This window comes from Corvus brachyrhynchos, unplaced genomic scaffold, assembly GCF_000691975.1.
Source record: "Corvus brachyrhynchos isolate BGI_N302 unplaced genomic scaffold, ASM69197v1 scaffold114, whole genome shotgun sequence".
Classification (NCBI taxonomy): Eukaryota; Metazoa; Chordata; class Aves; order Passeriformes; family Corvidae; genus Corvus; species Corvus brachyrhynchos.
In genome coordinates, this window is record NW_008238337.1 from 2,889,813 (window position 1) to 2,907,183 (window position 17,371).

Genomic DNA, 17,371 nt, shown 5'->3' on the forward strand with positions numbered 1-17,371 from the left:
AACCTGTGTTCAAGGATTCAGTGGCGTTCCTGCCCTGGAAACATCTGTCAATAGCAGTGGGAGCACACAGAACTAAGCTGCTAATTTGTTTCCAGCAAGTAACATACTGGTACATACTTTGATCTCAAGGAATCCTCCATCACAGGAACTATTATTTTTTGTTTCAAGAAACAGGGACGAGTCTCATACGGCTCCTTTGTTATTGATACAGCAAATGGCCAGCACAGACCAGTGGTTTTGTGGAATGCAAAACCTTAGCTTGGCTCTTCCACACTAAAAAAGGGCATTCAAGGAGATTTGAATGCTCACAGTTTGGCAACTGTGTTTGGCAACACCTACTACATCATCAGGTCAGCTCCTCTGAGCCACTTCAGCATCAACTCAAACAAGTCAAAGTCTCTATAAACAAAGTATCACAATGCAGTGGAATTTCTGATAGAGCCTCTGTGTTCTGAGGGAGCATCTCTCCACTTGAGAGCTTAAACCTTGAGAATTATGTGTGCTCGCTGGATTCCAGCTGGCACCAAGAGAACATAGCCTGGAACTATCCTTCCCGTCTAAGAGGGATCACAAAGCTGCTTGAATTTGGTTACTAAAGCAGACTGAGCCAGCACAAGATAACAGCACCTGCTGCTCTACAGACACAGTGACCCCAGGGCAAGTTTCAAAGACTGCCCTGTTAAAGTGAGACTGTTCTTTTGCCTTCTCAGATGGCAAATAACAAATAATGAGCTGTTTTTGCCAGGAGCAGCACCTGCCCTTCGAGCAGTGCAGGTACCAGGGACAAGGGAAGGGTGCTCAGCTCTGAAGGGCAGCCCCTCCTTCAGAGCAGGGAAAAGCTTTGGAGTAAACCAGCACCTGACCACGAGTACCAGAGAGTTTTGGACACTAAACATTCACGGTAACAGCTGTCAGGGTCTTAAGTTACAGATTTGTCTGATTTTATCTCAAACTTAAGACCAAAAGCTATAAGTCCTTGGGGCACTAAGGCTCCCAGGTGCCATAAAACAAGACCCTAAAGTACACTAAACCAAAAGCAAGTGCTTTGCCTTTGGAATCAGTAATTTGAGCTTCAGACCACAAAACAAGAGTCTAAAGTGGTGATAATAATGTAGCACAGCAGAGTTTGACAAAACACAGCATGGGAATGAAGGAAATTACTATTTATTCTTCAACATGTATACAGCATATGCTATTTTACAGCAAGTCACCACTGGCAGGGTGAAATGGAAGAAAAATACTCACTTTAGTCGATGAAAGTTGGAAGGCATTGGAGAAAAACACCACAGTTAGGACTGTTAATGACTTACACATTGTTGATACAGGACTGAATTTGAAAACATGCTTTAACATTTACCGTAATAATGAAGGTGGTTAGTGCCACATTAAAATAAAAATAGTTCTATACAATATGTTCAATTTGGTCATGTGCTATTTACAGATTTTACAAAAAACACACACGAGCTTGTTACTTCAAGTCAGGCTAACAATAGGCCAGCAGAGTAACTCCATGTATACAACTGAGCATTAGTGCCCTAAGTGTAGGAAATCCAATTTCTAGCTATGCAGTGCAAGTTATTTTTTCAGGTCTCATTGCAAATTTTGGTCTTAAAGGGGAAAAAAAAAAAAAAAAGAAAGAAAAAGAAAGGATCTGACACGTGTAAAAAAGGTATTAAACTCCAACTTAAACCCCTCTTTTTAATTGAAACAGTTGTGTGTGTGTGTTAAAAAGGCTTTAGATTTAAGGAGACAGAAGTAGCCCTCCCTATCCCTGCGTAATGGGCAACACTGGCAAAGTAAGGTCTGTTACAATAAAATACAATAGACAAATAAATAATCCTTAAAAAAAACAACCCTATGTGTGTTGAGAGTATGGAAGAACCCCAGCAGGCTGCACCTGGAATGGTATTTTCTGCACGAGCGAGATCAGGCATACCTCATACAGAAAGTGGTGTAAACAAGGACAGTCAAGAACCGAGAGTGAGGGAAGAGGGGACCGAGAAGAAATCCTGACCCAGGGAGCAGGACTCTCTACCCAGTGCAGAAAGTTCTGCTCGTGAACAAAACCTGACTTTATGACAAATTAAGTTTGGATGATCATGCAGAAGACAAACAGTTACATGCTTTTTTAGTTTTAGACAACACACATTCATTCCCTAAAATCTGCTGCCAATTTAGTTTGATAGTGTCCGCTGGCTCAAAAAAAATTTACTTTTTTTTTTACATGATGAATAGACTATTGAACAGAACACTGTACATGCTTTTCATCTACAAAAAAATATTTGCATAAAATAGTGTTAGTTCTCTGTACATGTCAATGGACACTTTAACTGTGTATAAAAGAGGAATATATTGCCCCCACTGAAGTCAGAAAAAGCAAAAAACCAAAATCTAGATTATGAAACCTCCATCACCGGCAAATATGTTCATGTGAAAATTCAGCAGAAATAGACAGTTGCTCTAAACAATAAAAAAATTAAGTTAAACTTTTTTTTTTTTCCTTTGAATGTAAAACTCGTCACCATGTCAGTCAAGACCAGAACATATCACTAAAGTTAGTGTCTGTGCTGTAAAGCCAGATAACCAGGGGCATAGTAATGAACACAAACGGCCAGGAAACTCCTTCGGTGCATGCTGACAGAGCACAGGGTTTGGTGGCAGGCCGCACACTATCATCTTTACCAGGTTCCAGGTAGTTACGGGCCACATATTTAAGTGTTTCATCCAGCAGAATGACAGGGAGGGAGATTTTCAATACCATCAGCCACTGCGTCACGTTCAGAGGCGTGATCTGGAAGATAATCTGAAAGAAAAGCCAGGGGTTACCAAGCTCCCCCTCCAGCCCTGGCCTCAAGCCTCACACAAGGTTTTGCTCTGTCTGGGAGTTCAAGGGTGGGGGTAAGGAACGAGCACTTACTGGCAGTGGTTCCACATAAAGGATAAGGAAGTGGAGGGACATGGACAAGCAAATGGCCCCCACCAGCCAGATGTTCTCCCACGGGGGCATCCTCATCAGGGACTGGTTTTCTGACAGGCTGCAACAGAAACACGGCTGGTGTGTGACTGTAACACCAACAGGAAGCTCTGAGAACCACAAAGCAGCCTGGCAAGGCACGGGGATCCCAGGCAGGAAACAGCCCAGGATACAGTTTGGATGCTGCAACTTCAAACTGGCCTGGAAGTCAGCTTAGCAAAGCAGTCACCATCAGCCTCGGGTTTATTCTCGAGAGTCTCAAGTGTTCTGCTTGTTCCTGGTCTAGCCTGTTCTTCTCACTATGACTCCAAAATCCTCTCCATGAGAGAGGAGAGGGAAGTGTGGACATGGCAGCCTAAGACACAATCCCCCCGAGTCTACCAGGGCCCCAAGTGCACCCACTTCTGCTCAAGTTCACAGAAAGACTTACAGAGGGTCAAGAACTTGCACCTTCTTAATGCTTGGCTCTTGATTCCATCTGCATTTATGCTGTGCTGGAGAGGAGGCTGAGATCCAGAGCAGCAGATGTAGAGCAGTATCTTTATGTAGGACTACCCCAGTGCACTTGCATTTCAAGTTTATTTGTTTTTAAATTAACTGACCTCTAAGCTATTTGAAGAAAAATACCCTTGACATTGTGCTATTTAGTGGTTTCCATTTATAATCTAATATTAATTGGCTAAACCCACACTCCCTTAGGGCAGGAAAAGCTATTTTCCATATCTTCAGCATTCTTATTTTAGTTCTCCTTGATATCACTTTATACCAACATAGGAGGGATAATCTGATTGATTAAGCTTAGATTAAAAATAATGGAAAATATTTCAGTTGCTTGTGCTTAGTAAAATACCAGAGTGAATTGGCAGACTTAAAAATACACCTTATGATAAGAGATCTCAAATGTTATCTAAGAGTCACTTTGTTTGCACTACCAGAACTCGGAAGGGAAATGTGACTCACTCTTCATTAGCTGAGCTGTCCACCAAGGATCAAATTGCACAAAAAGCAGGATTTTGGACAAGCTATGCAGAGGCTTGGCTTTCCTGTTGGGACATACGAACCTGTTGAGAGCATTGCACATCTCTATGGTGACAAGCACAGAAAGAGCCATTGTCATCGGATACGGGGACTCAAACACCACACAGTCGACCCCGTAGAAGTCTGGGTTGTCCTCCTTGCACTGCAGAAAATGGCTCTGGAACAGAACAGAGTCAACTCACTTCCGCAGCTTGTTACCTTTTAAAACGTAAAATAGGCAACTAGGAAAAAGCAGTGAGTGTTACAGAAAGGAAAGTTACTACTGTAACTCCTAAAAGCAGTGCTTATGAACTTTTGCCTGCTTTAGAAAAATCCCCTTTAGGCTTTCATTTACAAGACAACAATTAGTCCTTCAAATGTTAGAGGCTCAGGTATCCCAACTCTGAGCTTTGCTATCAAGACTAATTAATCATGATGAAGTTTTATAGTAACAAGTCTGAAAATGTCTAATTATACAAATTCCCGTAACCTACCAGATTTGTACAGTCATTTCAAGTATGAAAGCAGCAAGAACCTCCCCTCTCCCCCCAAAGATATTAAACTGAACAAATACCAGCTGGTAAAAGGAAACTCTTGGACCACCATCAGCAGCAATAAACCACCAAGCAGCAGCACCCACTGTGGCAGCACCAACGTAACCTGAAAGTAAACAAAGAGCTTTTCTCAGCGCTGTGAACCATACTCAAGACAAGACCTCGCTTGCCACACTTGAACTTCGGCCTCAAGACTTCCAGTACTGAAAAAAAAATTGGTTGTAATTGATGTCTTAGTTTATTTAAGGAAAAAAAAAAAAGCCATTAGTACTTACATCCAATAGCCAGGTAACGGAAGAAGAGCCACCCACTGATCAGGGGCTCTTTGGGGTTGCGTGGTGGCTTATTCATGATATCAAGATCAGGAGGGTTAAAGCCCAGGGCAGTGGCAGGGAGACCATCCGTCACAAGGTTTACCCACAGCAGCTGAACAGGAATTAGAGCTTCAGGAAAACCCAGGGCAGCAGTCAAGAAGATACTACAAAGAAACCCACCAGTTACAAGCTTGTTCTTGTGCATGTCAGTAACGTTTAAGTCTAAGCCTGCAGCAGCACTTCTGTTCTCTCTTACCCACCGAAGATCACAAGCTGAATATTTACAATCAGAAAACTAAACACATACCCAAGAGCAAAGACTAACCACTGGCATGCAAGCTTTGAAGCATTGTCTTCTTCTTCTGGTAACTTCAAAAATTAGGGTTGTTTTTTCCCCACTCTACTTGTCTGTATAGGTAAATATATATATACACATGAATAAAGGCTTGCAAACCACTTTCTTCAAGACACATTTTAGCTCAAATGACTAAGCTTCATTTCCCTAGATTACTGCTAGTCCCTGCAGAAGTTTAATGAGCCTGTAACTTTCATGGCTCCAACCCTGTGTGAATAAATAGAACAGAAATAGGGGCTGCAGCAGGAGCCATGTGAAGGACAGCCTTAAAGCTGACAAGAAACAAGGCAAGACAATTGCTGTGCTTTATCCCACTCTGGGAGAAAGTCTGCTTTGATGTAAGGACTGTGAGGAGACCAATATTTACATTTTGTCACCAGAAATGCATTCTGTGGTGCTGGGTCACCACTGCTCCTCCCAGAGGAACACAAGACATGTTCCTGAAATCTGAGGTTAAGCAAACATCTAAACCATGCCCATAACTACGTTATCTGAAATTCCAGATCTTGTACTATTTGATTAAGGTTTTGGTTCTCCTTCTCTAGAGAATTATTCCAATCATAGAAACAGTTGGAAAGCATTACTTACTGAGCTAGAATATTCTACATAACACAACGTGCAACTTTTGTGGCAAGCTACAATTCTTCACTAAAGACCAGGCCAGAAACATGCAACTTCCACAGAGATCCATTACCTGGAGAACTTCCTCCTCCAGTTTTAGTGAGAAATACTGAAGGACTCCATCATCACTACTCTAGCTCAAAGGAAAAATAAATTAAACCTACCAAACAACTTCCCCAACATTGGAGGAGATCAGGTATCGGATGAACTGTTTCATGTTGTTATAAATTGCCCGTCCTTCTTCCACAGCAGCCACAATCGTGGAGAAGTTGTCATCTGCTAAAACCATTTCAGAAGCAGTTTTGGCCACTGCAGTACCAGAACCCATGGCAATTCCAATTTCTGCCTTCTTCAGTGCAGGGGCATCATTGACACCGTCCCCAGTCTAAAATGAGAATTCAGAGTTGGGTGGGCATTAACATACAGATCCAGAAAGGAATTTTGCACTGGGTGTGGTTTGGGATCCTTAAAACTCACTAAGTGCAAGGAAACATAGAAGCAAGTGTTTTCCAGAATGGGGAATTACTCTGAGAAGGCCTAATTAGGGTTTAAACATAGCATTTGCCTTTCTAACCAAGTAACCATCGCTTACCATGGCTGTGATCTCATCGAAAGACTGAAGAAACTCCACGATTTTGGATTTGTGGGAAGGCTCTACACGGGCAAAGCACCGGGCATGGTGACAGGCATCTCTCTGGGCAGCAAGGGACAGCTCATCGAATTCCCGGCCGGTGAAGGCTTTGGTGGACACGTCCTCATCTTCCACAAAGATCCCGATGCGGCGGCAAATGGCCACGGCCGTGCCCTTGTTGTCACCAGTGATCATAATAACTCTGATGCCAGCCTGTTTGCACAGCTTTATGGATGAAGCTACTTCAATCCTTGGGGGATCCAGCATTCCCACACAGCCCACGAACGTCAGGTTGGTCTGAAACAAGATAGGCTGAGTTTTAGTGCAAGATCCTGCAGATTTCTCCTCTGGCAGCAGCGAAATAATTGTTTTCCCTGCACGTTACATCTCTCTGTGTCGTGACACTTGGGATCGCTCCTTGTCCTGCCTTACCAAATTTTACTTCAAATGCACTAATTTTACAAGTTAAAACGTGCTCCACTTGCCAGCCTTGCAAATTCAACCTGCAAGCATTGAGTCTTTCATTTTTATCATCAGTGCCAGGAGCAGAGAGAGCACAAGCCAAAACTCATGCAACTATTATTACCTTCCTTCTAAATACCAGATACAGATTTCACTGGAAAACTACAGAGCAGCTAAGATGATAATCATGGACTGAGCCCTTGCAGCTGTCAGCACAGAGGCAGGCAAGTGAACCTGACTCCCAGAGCAGGTATGTTCCACCACACAATCCCAAAAAAAGTCTTGCAGTTGAGCAATGCCAAACTGAAAAACCGTAAGAGCTAAAACAACACCACAATTTTTGGACTGTTTAACTGATTTCTTCTTGTGCTTTTAGCCAAGCAGCAGCAGTCTGTCTACATGCCATCAACAGTTTCTCCTAAAATACAAAGTCTGTTCTTACACCGAGCATTCCCTCCACACGTGAGGAACTGTTGTGTCTGACATCAAAAATACCCAGAAAGAAAATTCTCAGATGTAACTTCCTCAAGGAATAATCAAACATAAGGAGTCACCATTCTCCAGTTTGGGAGAGGCAGAAGTGCTACAAATCTTACCTCATAGTTAATGAAATTTGAGGAGTCCTCCAGATTCATTTCCTCTTTTTTGGGAGGATTGTCATGGGTTGCCAGAGCCAAGCAACGCAATGTGTCTCTGCCAGTTCCCCATTCTCTAATGACAGACATTATTTTCTGCTTAATTCCTGAGGTTAAAGGTATTTTAGCATTTCCAACACGGACATGTGTACATCTGTCAATCACACCTTCAGGAGCACCCTGCAGAGGCAAAAAGAAAAAGTAGTTTAGCTTAATAAATCCCTTTCCATTACAACATTTGCTTAAATTATGAAGTCCTTCCTCCCACTTCAAGCTGCAGTTCGTTGTACCATAATTTTTAAGTATGTAACACCATTTCACCACCACACTCACTCAAGGGACTGACCTTAACAAACATCTTGCTCATGGATGTGCGGCTCGGTTTGTTCGGAGTACAATAGACAGACATCGACTTCCTGTCTCTTGAGAATTCCAGAGTGAATTCCTTCTTCATGAGTTGTTTTATTACCTTATTAAAACAAAAAGCATACAAATGCATTTAGGTGATACATACTACAGAGCTGTCTCCCCAAACAATGCCAATAAAGGGGAACTCACTGAGTTGCAGGCGTTTGCGCGTTCAATTCTAGAAAGTCCCTTCAGGTCTGTGTCAAACACGTTCATTTTCTCAACCAGACACGTAAGCGCTGTCTCTGTGGCTTCACCAACCTTTTCATAAACTCCCTTAGCCTTGAGTTAACACAAAGCAAACAAAAGCACAGGAGTTTAAACCTCACCTGGAACCTACCACAGACAAAAGCTCAAGTTTCACAAGGGTGGGGGGGGGGAACAGGGGAAAAGCTTAATGAGATTTAATGTGGCACATGAAACAAGTAAAACTACTTGAAAAGAGCAGCTTTGAGGAGTTTGATTTGTAGGAATTTGAAGCCCTTACCCTCAAGAGCAGCAGAGAGAGGTGTCAGTACTTTATCATCAAGCATTTAAGACATTTTGGGATTGGCAGCAACTGTAAGGCAGTGAGGCAAAGCAAGAAAGCAGCACCAGGAAATCTCCAAATTACAGATTACACTTGCTGCTGGATTTAGTTCTCAGTGTTCAACAAACAAGTAATTCTCAGAATTAATACTTCAGAGGGCCTAAATACTCTCCCCCCTTGACTAGAAGGGGATTTACCACTGCAAGGTATTACACAGACAGATGAGAACATTTATCCTCATTCCCACACTCTCCTCTGTTCCAGGATATGAACTTACTTCATTGTAATCCAAAGAGGAGTCATTGCAGAGTGCACAGATCGTTGCAAGTTCCACAAGACCATCATACTGGCTACATTTAATCAGTTTGTCATCTTTATGCCTTTCCAGAAGAAGAAAAGGGGGAGACTGAAGTTAGTTATCTAGAATTAGCATCTCATCTTTTCTTTACCCTCTTTACTGCATTTCCATTTAGTACAATGCTCATTAGTTATGGACTTGGAACTACAGAAGTTGTTGAGAAGAGCAGGATTGCTAAAGGGGAGTTCTGAAGTTTGGTCAGAGCCATGAATGGAATGACAAGATCATTGATGACATCACTCCCTGAGTGACAAAACCTCACTTCCTCCAGTGACAGTCACACAGCAGCGTGGAAAAGGGCTCAGTGATGAGGCACAGGAAAGCACTATTTGAGCATGTGCAGGGCTCGGAGGGGAGATCCACACAGGAGAGGGACATTGCTGGATACCTGAGGAGTTTAGCTTCCTTCCTGCTGCATATTCTGCAGCTTCACTGCAATGCATGAAATGCATGAACTGGGCAGGCATTAAAGCAGATTTCACTTCTTTAATTTCCTAACAATCGATGTCTATTATATGTGAGCATCCTAAAGCCATGAAAAGTGAAGTCATTTCACAAGACTAACTCCACTAGAAAAGAAATACTCTTTCCTAGAAGTGGTACACACTTAATGACAAATATCTCAAGGCTTCAGAGAGAGGGAAGGTACATTTTCCTGAAGTAAAGCACCATTTTGACATCACAAGTAAGAAGCAACTTCTCTGCTTTCACATTTGGAAACAATGAATTGATTCCTTTTCTGGAACATTCCCATACTTCTACAGCAAGAATAAAAGAACCAAGACAGTGTTCAATACTGTTATTTTCCCACCAGCAAAATTAGCAAGACAGAGCTAATATATAACATCTTTTATTAAAGCTCCCAAGGAGGGGGAAAAAAAAGGTCTGATGGAGGAAAGATGTGGATCATTACTCCGTAAGAATTCACAACTCAGACTATGACATGTCCCATTATGTAAGCTTTTGTTCAGTTGTGGCACTGCAAACAAATTCCAGTGTTGTGTAACAGCACAAGAACAAAATGAATTTTAAGAAAACAAGTATGTTTTTCATGTTTCATTTTGCATATAATCCTACAGCCATAAGCTGTGGCTTTAAAGTCCAGCTCTCAGGTTGTCACCTCGTCTATCCCACCCAAAACTTCCTGTTTTCACCTGCTCTGAACTCAAAGAACACCAGCATACTGGACTATCCATAGCTTGTTACACCAGGGTGTGCTTTTTATAACCCTTGTTTTTGTGTCCCTTATCAACAGTTTCTGAAGAACAAATGCAGTCTAAGGTGCTGGGATCAGTTCTGGATAAAGGAATTCTTTTTCTTACAGCTTCAGGTTTTTCAAGATTAACTCATTTGAAGGTCAAATGCAATCTGCCAGTTCTTAATTATTGTTGGGTTTGTGCTCTGTTTGCAGTAAGCACTGAGTGTGCTGACACATGGCAGAACTACTCCAAACTTTGACAAACTCCCAATATCCCTGCAAAATAAATCACTATGAAATCTGGGGCGTTTTTAGAAGGGAATATTTGTGATTTTATATTCTGAATGAATCTCAGGGGAGAGTCAGGTATCATATTTTTTAAGACTAAGTGAAAAATTACTGATTTAGTGCAAAAACACTTAATGGTTATGAAATTGAATAGGCTGTGGAAGCCAACAGTGTCTGAAGTACCAAGTAACACCTGTCAGAAATGGTTTATATCTGGAGCAGGTCCTGCTCTGGGGCAGTGCAATGGATTAACTGCCTCTTAACCCCCCCCAAACTTCATTTTCAGTGACAGTTTGCAATCCAAGGTGAAGTCAGTCACCTTACTCAAAATCCCTTCAAAGCCACTGCTTTAAAAGCTGCCCATAAATGCAGAAATAAACCAGCCCTAAGGCTTGGAGTTGAGCTGAGTTTCCTTATGCTCCAGGAAGAGCCTTTCTGAGGCAACTTCCCTCTCTCAGAATCCTTTGTGAGTTTAACACACTTGTTCACTTTCTCCAACTTCAGCAAGTGAAAACAGCACATTAACAAACATTATCTGTCTCATTATCCCCCACATCTGGCACCACATTCTATTTTATTCTTTCGTTTATCTGGAGCTCTTGTGAGACCAGCTAAAGAGCAACAGCTGGGAGTTTTGCAAGGTCTGGAGTCACCTTGTCTAAGCAAATGCTGCCTCCTGAAATGAAAGTGAAAGCTTTTGACAGCAATTAGCTTTGAAATAAAAAGGAGAACTGGGGAATTAAGATTTCCAGCTGCTGGGAACACCAGGGTCTTAACTGCTGTGGGAATTAAACAGAGATAATCACTATTGAGATGGGCAAGATTGCAGGAGTCAGAGGCACACATGTGAAACTGCACAAGGCTCAGACGTTTACAATAACTGAAATTAAATTCTACTTTGCCCATAGCAGAATTCTACTCTGCAAGTAAAACTGAACTGATAAGATTATAAAACACATGGAGGACTGACCAAGTAAAAGGAGCTGTAACAAGCCAGTAAACTTTTCTTCAAGAAGCAGCCCTAAAAATTCCTGAAGTTTTCAGGATGAACCACTTACCTCACTAGTAGAGACTTGCAACTGCTAAAGTAAACCAAACCTCATTCCTTTCCTAAAGGACTGGGTTTAACAGCAGCTCAAATAGCAAAGGCTGGGGTAAACACACATCAACTCAAGTACAGATGCACCAATAAACTACTGAGGGCCCGGGACAGGAATTTACAGTCAGTTTAAGAGGTAACACATTCAGAAGATGCCTCAGAAAAAACAACTTCCCTATTCTCTGAGGCAGGGAAATTGGAAATACTGAGTTCACAGATTAGCAAATGCTTACCTTCTTCAGATTTACCCAGTTTTTACATAAAAGTAAACCTCACATAGAAGCACTGAGATAGCTAATCTCAGTCCAGTAAGACTTCAATAAAATAAATCCTCTCTACCCATAATTAATTTTTAGATTATCAAGGGAACTTGGCAATACTGGAGACTGTATTCAGTGTTATGAAAGTTTACTTTTCTACCATTTATCTTCGTTTTCCTGTTAATTACTTTGCCCCCAGCCCTTCAGTGTGCATTCTCACAGGCTGACCTTTCATTTATTAACAATCACTATTGAATATTACACGCATCCCTTTTCTAGACCAAAGTAATAGTGAATGCATAAACAGACAAATATTTAACTTGAACAGAACACTTACACTTCTCCCATGGGAGCATATGTTGAACCAGTTACAGTAAATTCGTTCAGAGAGCAGCTGTCTCCTTCTACTCTGTCCAGGATAAACATCTGAAATTAGAGAGTTACAAGTGTTACTATCTTTGAACAATAATTAATTCAAGAGATTTAAACAGGCCTTAAGCAAGCAGGTACAAGAAGCAAGTTCGGGCTGAATAAACAAACCAGACAAGTCCTGATCCTCCGCACTTCGATCTCACATATGTTTGAACAGCTCCATACACGGAAGCACAAAGTGCAGGTAACAGCCCTTCTGCCTACAGATCTCTTTGGAAAACTGAGCTGAAAACCACAGGAACTGTGTACACTTCAGCTGGGAAGACCATTCACACACCACCTGACAATCCTCACTAGATCCAAGCTCTTCCTAAGCTTCACAGCTGTGTATTAATCCTCATGTAACACAAACCATGAACTAATTATCTGCTTTGAAACAGTCAAAAGCAGCTCAGCTGGACACTGTCAGCTTGGACACTGACAATTCCTCCCAAAATCAAAATAAAAGCATTTACAAATAGGAGAAGCTGAGATCTAAGAGGTGAGGTTTCAGCAAGAGTCAGACTATGGCCAGTTTCTCTTAGTACCAGCCTTAAGCAAAAGTGTTGCTTGTCCTGGATTTCCAGTTACAAGTCACTTTACCACATGGAACACTGGGAGTTTAAACCATTCAGCCAACTCAAGTGCTGTTCTAGCACTGGTGAAATGATATTTTCAAATTCAGACACCCATCTGAGGGATGCAGTTGTACCTCTAAGAGACCTGCAACTCAGTCATTCCTTTGTTTCCTTTCTAGGAGAGCTGCAGGCAGAGCCACATCTGAGGATGGAGATAAAAACCACAGTGCCTGAAGCTGTCTTACTCTTCATGGCTTGCTGGAGTGGTACTGGAGAAGATAATTTCTCACTAATTGATGGTGTATTCTAATGGAACTTCTGATCCACTGGTTAGTACAGGCCATTTTGTCACATCACATTTTAGCAATGTCCTCCTCTCCCCTCATCGTGCTGCCCTATGTTTTAGAGAAGCATTCTCACAAAATACAGCCCAATAAAATAAACTCATTGTTCCAGGTATTAGAATTTTGCTACATTTTTGCAAACTGCAATTCACATTCTGCTGCAGCTGTCAGAGGTTAACAAGGAACCAAGTAAGTTGTACTGGACAAGATCTAAAACATTTAGCCCTCTAAATAAGGAGCAGAGCATTTTGAGCTTTTAAATAAACACAACTTAAATGATGAGTTAACCAGGAAGCCTCCTGCTTTTGGCATCTGCAGGATGAAAAAATCCCTGCAAAGACTAGGGCAGTTATGCAACTCTACTGCAAGTAACCTCTTCTGGAATACTGATGAGCAGCTGCTTTGTGTCTCTTAGGTATAAATACTACGATACTTAAGGAAGCAGAACAAGTCAACCACCAATTAGAAAGAAAAAGCCATCAATCACATGAGAATAAAGTGCTTAGGGCTTACAAACTTTCACCACTGGTGTGCAGTGCTCAACATGCACACATTTGGAATTCTAACCCAATGTAATGAGACTCTGGACATTTCGTGTTGGAGTTGCTGTGCCACTGAACATCTAAAGTTATTAAACAGAAGAATTCAGTGTTTTCGCCACTAAATCCCTACACAGAAGCACAAACTGGCAACTGAACACGCAGCATGTTAAGTGATCAGCCATGAAAGTCCCAAATTAGCCAACACTAGACAGAGTACTGGGGGGAAGGGAGGAAAGGCACAGAACTCGTGCTTACCTAAAAATACACCAACATTGAAGATGACCCTGGCAATGCTGGTGACACGGTCAACTGCACCTCAAGCTGCCAGATTAGTCAGTGTTGCACACTGAAAACACTACAGTGATCCACACGAGACCAGCAGAGCTACTGCAGGTAAGATAACCAAATAAAGGTGGAACCTCCTCAGAAGTGAACACACCTTTGACTTCCCAAGTTGCTGCAGTAAATCTCCTTTTCTCATACTAAGTTTCTCCACCACTGCTGTCTTTCTCAATTAAAGACCCAAGTGTTTGACACTTACACACAGTCTGGTCGACAGTGTAACTTTCTTAAAAAAGGCATAAATCCCACCAAAGAATTACCAGCAACCTGAAAGGCTCCCAGACAAGTCAATGGAAAGCTGCTTACAAACAACTTTCTCTTCCTTGAGTGTGGGTAGAGCTATTTTTAGCCATGACTAAAGAAGGGAAGAGACAAAAGCCTTCAAGACTACACAGTGGAAAACTGAATTTAAAGTGGAGGCTTATCTTAGGAAAATAAAGCAGGATTTTGATAATATGAGAACCGAAAGAGCCGGGATCAGGAGAATTTGAGCCATGCTGACTACTGAGAGCAGCTGAGGAGAAAAGGAGCAGCAGAAGCAGCCAGTGGGACGTACCCTGCACACAGACATCTGGTTCGTGGTCAGGGTCCCCGTCTTGTCGGAACAAATCACCGAGGTGCAGCCCAAGGTTTCCACAGAGGGGAGGCTCCTCACAATGGCGTTCTTCTTGGCCATCCTGCGTGTGCCCAGCGCCAGGCAGGTGGTGATGACAGCAGGCAGGCCCTCGGGGATGGCGGCCACGGCCAGGGCGACGGCGATCTTGAAGTAGTAGATGGCGCCGCGGATCCAGGAGCCGCCGTGCACGGGGTCGTTGAAGTGGCCGATGTTGATGATCCACACGGCGATGCAGATGAGGGAGATGACTTTGGACAGCTGCTCCCCAAACTCATCCAGCTTCTGCTGCAGCGGGGTTCTCTCTTGCTCAGTGGCCACCATCTCGTCACGGATTTTCCCGATTTCCGTGTTTACCCCTGTTGCAATAACCACCCCCATGGCCTTACCAGCAGCAATGTTTGTACCCTGAGGTAAAGAAAGAGAAGGGAAAACTTGGAGTCAGCCTACAAACAGGTTTTGTGGGTGAGTTTCTTTTGTTTGGTATTAATTTAACAAAAAAAAAACCACCACAAAAACACCTCAAACCAAACCACCTCATGCAAGCTCAGATTGTGTCTCAGCCAGGACATGGAAAAGGGTAAAGAGGAAGAGGATGCCACTGCCTGTGTCTGTAAGGGAACACTCCAGGGTGGAATTTCTGCTCCCAGAACAGGCTCAAAATCAGTCACTATTGATCTCTCACAAGCAGCACAGCCAAACCCAGATGCTGAGCAAGCAGTATGTATTTCAGCTGAAATACTGAATGTGTTTTCCCTCTTTTTTTTTTAAATTAGGGCTCTATTTTGTCAGATTTAATGTCATTTACTATGAGTAATAGATGTGTTCTCTGAAGCTCCCTGTGTGAACATATTTAACATGGAAAGGAACAGTTAAATTAAGCAGCCTGCCAGCAAAAAGTTATTTTCTTATCTGAAAGATATTTAATGCTTCCTTTAAATAAATTTGAACAAACTGTTTCATGCCTATATAGAAAGCCAGTTCTCAATCATAGCTACATGACACCAAAATTTGTGTGGGCTCTTACCATGCTGAAGAACTATTACTTCAGGAAATTACTGTAGAGACACTAAAAGTGTGTGTGCTCCACCTTCCAAGACTTCCTTGTAAAGGACAAAAATAATTTTCCTCATATAGACTGGTTTCATCCAGCATCTTCCCCTGAGGACAGCTTTTATTAAAAGTTAATTCTAATTTTTAATGCATTTAGTTCAATGTGTATGGAGACACACACAGACGTGTAGAGAACATAGCAAAGTCATGCAGCTTTTGGGGGAAGACCTGAAGTTCTGCACGTTTTTATCAGCTTCAGCGTTATTTTAAAAATGTTCTGAAAATCTCAAAACAAATAACTTACAGAAAAGAGCATGTTCTTCTTGTCTTGATTTACAGCACGAGGATCAGGCACAGGGTCAGTGTGCTTTATAACAGACACAGATTCACCTGAAATAAAGATAATAGTCTTAAGAAGAGATTATGCATCTGGAGTCCTGAGGGACTCAAAAAGTTATAATCTTGAGCCCTGAAATTTTTAGGATGTCAAACTTCTTTCCTCAAGTGTTGGCCAAGAAAGCTGAAAATTATGTATCAGCTTCTACAAACATGTCACACAGGTATAGAAAGGTTCCTCTTCTTTAAAAGCAGATGTTCATTGCTACACCAGACTTCACAAGGTGGTGCTCTCAGCTTCAGTCACTGAGTTACACTACTTTGTGTAAGCTCAAGAGAGCCAAAGCTTCCTCCTTTTAAAAGGATTTTGTTGAGCAGCATCTCAGACCTCAGTCCTATTTTATCAGTCAGGAGACTCAAGCATCAGCTTGGCTGAAAACAGCAAAGGCTTCCTTTAAAACAAGAATTCTGTTACTTAAATAAAGGCAAGGAAGAGTCCCTTTTTATAGAATTCTGGTGGGTTATTTCTACTTATTCCGACAGCTTTACAGGCATGGAGTCCATTTTCCTATGCTAAACATAAGTAAAGCTTGATCAGTCTCGTGCTATTCAGGATCTGTGGTGAGAAACTTTGGAGCCTGTTTCAAGACAGATTCAAGGATGAAAAATAGGCTTCCTATGAATACTTTACTGTTTTAAAATTCAGAGCTAGTTAACATTAATTTATGCTACCAAAACAGGCAGGCAGATCTTCATGTTCCAGCTGAAAGAAAACTGTTGTAGCATGCTTGGTTGATTCCCAACTTCTTTCCTATATTCAGAAGTGCTGCTACTTTGTTTTGTTTTCAACAAATCTGAAAAGGGTTCTAAAAATAGCTCTTGCATTTGAGGGCTGGTACCAGAAAACACACGAATGTGAGCGCACAGAATTTCAGCAAATAAGGCTTGAGTGTATTGAGTCTTTAGTGGCAGCAGCTTAAAAGCTGCCAGTATTGCAAAAGTTGTTCTCTCCTGTTGCAGAAGACATTTAGTAGATTTACATACTTTCATATTTGAGTGGCGACAAGATGTTCAAACCTAGCAGACTCCGTGAACTAGAAGAGAAATTCATAATTTTTATTTTCATTTCCCACAAATTGCTTGTGTCTGTTGAGAGAAGGGGATGACCAAAAAAGCATTACAAGACGCAGTAAGAATGTTCATCCCACTAAAGGGAACACAAAGCCAATGATGAAGCAACATATTCAGCCACTCTAGAAGTTACCAGATCAGAAATTTACTGCACTTGAATGCAGAGAACTTCAATAACTGCAAGCTTGTTTCTGATGGATCATTCCAAATAAACAGTGAAGAGGCACTTTCAATTATGCACATAATTACATAAAAGTCACAGAAACTGTACCTGTGAGAATTGACTGGTCTACCCTTAGAGTTGTAGATTTGATAGAA

At 41.8% G+C, this 17,371-nt stretch overlaps 1 protein-coding gene across 3 annotated transcripts in view; it reads right to left on the minus strand.

Annotated features, from left to right (window-relative positions):
* Nucleotides 1–17,371, minus strand: part of ATP2A2 (ATPase sarcoplasmic/endoplasmic reticulum Ca2+ transporting 2) — a 43,184-nt gene that overhangs the window by 3,807 nt on the left and 22,006 nt on the right. The window contains exons 6-20 of one of the 3 annotated variants that reach the window (XR_001862183.1): nucleotides 17,325–17,371; nucleotides 15,891–15,976; nucleotides 14,477–14,941; nucleotides 12,041–12,129; nucleotides 8,778–8,880; nucleotides 8,122–8,253; nucleotides 7,910–8,032; nucleotides 7,525–7,743; nucleotides 6,428–6,763; nucleotides 6,000–6,220; nucleotides 4,821–5,023; nucleotides 4,566–4,651; nucleotides 4,036–4,169; nucleotides 2,918–3,035; nucleotides 1,246–2,803 (exon numbers count right to left, since the gene is read on the minus strand). Coding sequence is in view for 2 of the 3 variants with exons in the window: in XM_017734789.1 (XP_017590278.1) it covers nucleotides 2,531–2,803; nucleotides 2,918–3,035; nucleotides 4,036–4,169; nucleotides 4,566–4,651; nucleotides 4,821–5,023; nucleotides 6,000–6,220; nucleotides 6,428–6,763; nucleotides 7,525–7,743; nucleotides 7,910–8,032; nucleotides 8,122–8,253; nucleotides 8,778–8,880; nucleotides 12,041–12,129; nucleotides 14,477–14,941; nucleotides 15,891–15,976; nucleotides 17,325–17,371 (2,635 nt within the window). In the remaining variant the exon portion in view is untranslated. Of the gene's footprint in view, nucleotides 1–1,144; nucleotides 2,804–2,917; nucleotides 3,036–4,035; nucleotides 4,170–4,565; nucleotides 4,652–4,820; nucleotides 5,024–5,999; nucleotides 6,221–6,427; nucleotides 6,764–7,524; nucleotides 7,744–7,909; nucleotides 8,033–8,121; nucleotides 8,254–8,777; nucleotides 8,881–12,040; nucleotides 12,130–14,476; nucleotides 14,942–15,890; nucleotides 15,977–17,324 lie in introns of those variants that run through there. The other 2 variants (XM_017734790.1, XM_017734789.1) reach the window with 2 other exon arrangements.